At 42.7% G+C, this 2,325-nt stretch overlaps 1 protein-coding gene across 1 annotated transcript; it reads left to right on the top strand.

Annotated features, from left to right (window-relative positions):
- The first annotated feature begins 7 nt into the window (after window positions 1-7).
- ARF6 (ADP-ribosylation factor 6) lies at window positions 8-1,099 on the top strand. Its single transcript, XM_009698458.1, has one exon. It carries the CDS (start codon window positions 53-55, stop codon window positions 578-580), a length of 528 nt encoding a protein of 175 aa, XP_009696760.1. The 5' UTR covers window positions 8-52; the 3' UTR covers window positions 581-1,099.
- The last annotated feature ends 1,226 nt before the right edge of the window (window positions 1,100-2,325 follow it).

Genomic DNA, 2,325 nt, shown 5'->3' with positions numbered 1-2,325 from the left:
GCCCTCCGATCCCCCCACCCCGGAGGCGCCGGGCCCCTTGGATGCCGCCGAGATGGGCAAGGTGCTGTCCAAGATCTTCGGCAACAAGGAGATGCGGATCCTGATGCTGGGTCTGGACGCGGCTGGTAAAACCACCATCCTGTACAAACTGAAGCTGGGCCAGTCCGTCACCACCATCCCCACCGTGGGCTTCAACGTGGAGACGGTTACTTACAAAAACGTCAAGTTCAACGTGTGGGATGTCGGGGGCCAGGACAAGATCCGTCCCCTCTGGAGGCACTACTACACGGGCACTCAAGGGTTGATCTTTGTGGTGGACTGCGCCGATCGCGACCGCATCGACGAGGCCCGCCAGGAGCTCCACCGCATTATCAACGACAGGGAGATGCGGGACGCCATCATCCTCATCTTCGCCAACAAGCAGGACCTGCCTGATGCCATGAAACCCCATGAAATCCAGGAGAAACTGGGCCTGACCCGAATCAGGGATAGGAATTGGTACGTGCAGCCCTCCTGTGCTACTACAGGGGATGGACTCTATGAAGGGCTGACATGGTTAACATCCAATTATAAATCCTAATGAGAGAATAACTATTTAGTCTACAAAGAATTAAAGAAAAAAAATAACCCACATGGCTTTCCGGAAGAATGATTCTCTACTGAAAAGTAAAACAAAAGCATCCATAGGATTATGATCACCTTTCTCCAGTTACCACCCTTTTCTTCTGCACACTTGACTGGATTCCTGTTTTAACTCTTCTTGCTTGGCGTTAGGATGCTCTAATCTCCGAATGTGACACGAACACAAGCACTAGATGCTATGGCAGACTTCCAGCAAACAGGGGAAAGACACATTGTAGACTTGCTAAGTAACTTTTTTTTTTTTCCTCTTGATAGCCCTTAAGATGGTTTGATTATTTGGGGGGATGGTTGGGGGAGGGGTACCATTTTCAGTGTATGCTTTCTGGTTCTACTTTTTTGATTATATTTTTTTTTCCTTCTATCACTTGCTGTAGATTGCTACTTTTTTGCATTCACGCAGAATATGTTGATAGGTCTACTTCATCTAGTAAACTGAAAATTATTGCTTAAAATCAAACTGCAGTCTGTCTTTTTATATTAAGGACTTTTTTTAAAGTTCTGTTAATCTGTAACTAAATAGTGACTCTCAGCCTGTCTTCATATCTCAGACTAATAATGAAACGAATTCTTGCCTACAGTGGCAGATAGCGAGAATACCATTGTAACATGTTCAAAGTGCATATCAGGCGTAATGTTAACTAGGTAATGTAAGAACTGCTTTGAAATGTCAGCTGTGAAGTTCTGAACCATACATCATGCATGAGAAGGGATGCAAATAAGTTCCCCATACTACATAGCAACCATATAGCAAATAAGACATGAATGATGTTAATAGTTCCAGGGTAGATACTGTTCGGTTTTCGTCTTGCATTGCAAACTTAAATGATGTTTAGCTGCAGTTTTTACTACTCGTGTCAGTCTCCAATTCAATGCAAGATAGGTTCCTTCCAGAAAATGCAGCGATAACATGTGAGCATTGCAACAAGTTTTACTTTAAATCACAGATGTTTAGGCAAAAATCCAGCACTGACTTGCCTGTCGTGCGATCGAGACAAATTGCTTTCATCTCAAGACAGCTGAAGACATCTAAATCTTAAAACGATTCCTTATTCTTTCTGACATGCATGTAGTGGAGGAAGAAATTACTGGGTTTTTTTTTCTTTTTCATTTTGTAGACTTCCAAAGGGGCAAGTTCTGTGCTAAGCTTTAATTGAGCTCGGTAATTCTGACATCTCAATAATAGCCATTTTGAGGAAATCACTTATTTGTTTAATTTTTCCAAGACTTGACTGAACTTATGCAAGTGGTTGCAGTCTTCGCCATCTGTCTCGGTAGCCGGTTGTTGCTGTAGTCCTGTAGGAAGGGAACTATGTTGGATGTCTGAAGCCCGTTGAGTAACTACTAATGAGAGTGGGGAGGAGAGAGAGAGAGAGAGAGAGAAAGAGAGTATACGACTATGAATGTAAACTTCCATAATTAGTTCTTAAAGGGCAAGCAGCTCATTTGCCATATCACAGTTTGCAGATGTGACTGGCAAAAAAGACCCCAAACACCCCACCCAGAACAAGTATTAGTATCAAAACTCAATCAAGTATTACTGCTGGGTGCAAGAAATATTAAAGCAGCTGGTTCTTATTCAGCCTTAAAGATAAACTTCAGATTTCCTCAAGGGGTTAAACTCGATTGGGGAATTCTAGGAATGTATACTACAAAACCAGAAGAAAATGGCTTTTTTTTTCTTCT

The sequence above is a fragment of the Cariama cristata genome, unplaced genomic scaffold (genome assembly GCF_000690535.1).
Source record: "Cariama cristata isolate BGI_N322 unplaced genomic scaffold, ASM69053v1 scaffold34424, whole genome shotgun sequence".
NCBI classification, from domain to species: domain Eukaryota; kingdom Metazoa; phylum Chordata; class Aves; order Cariamiformes; family Cariamidae; genus Cariama; species Cariama cristata.
This window is presented reverse-complemented; position numbering and strand designations above follow the sequence as displayed.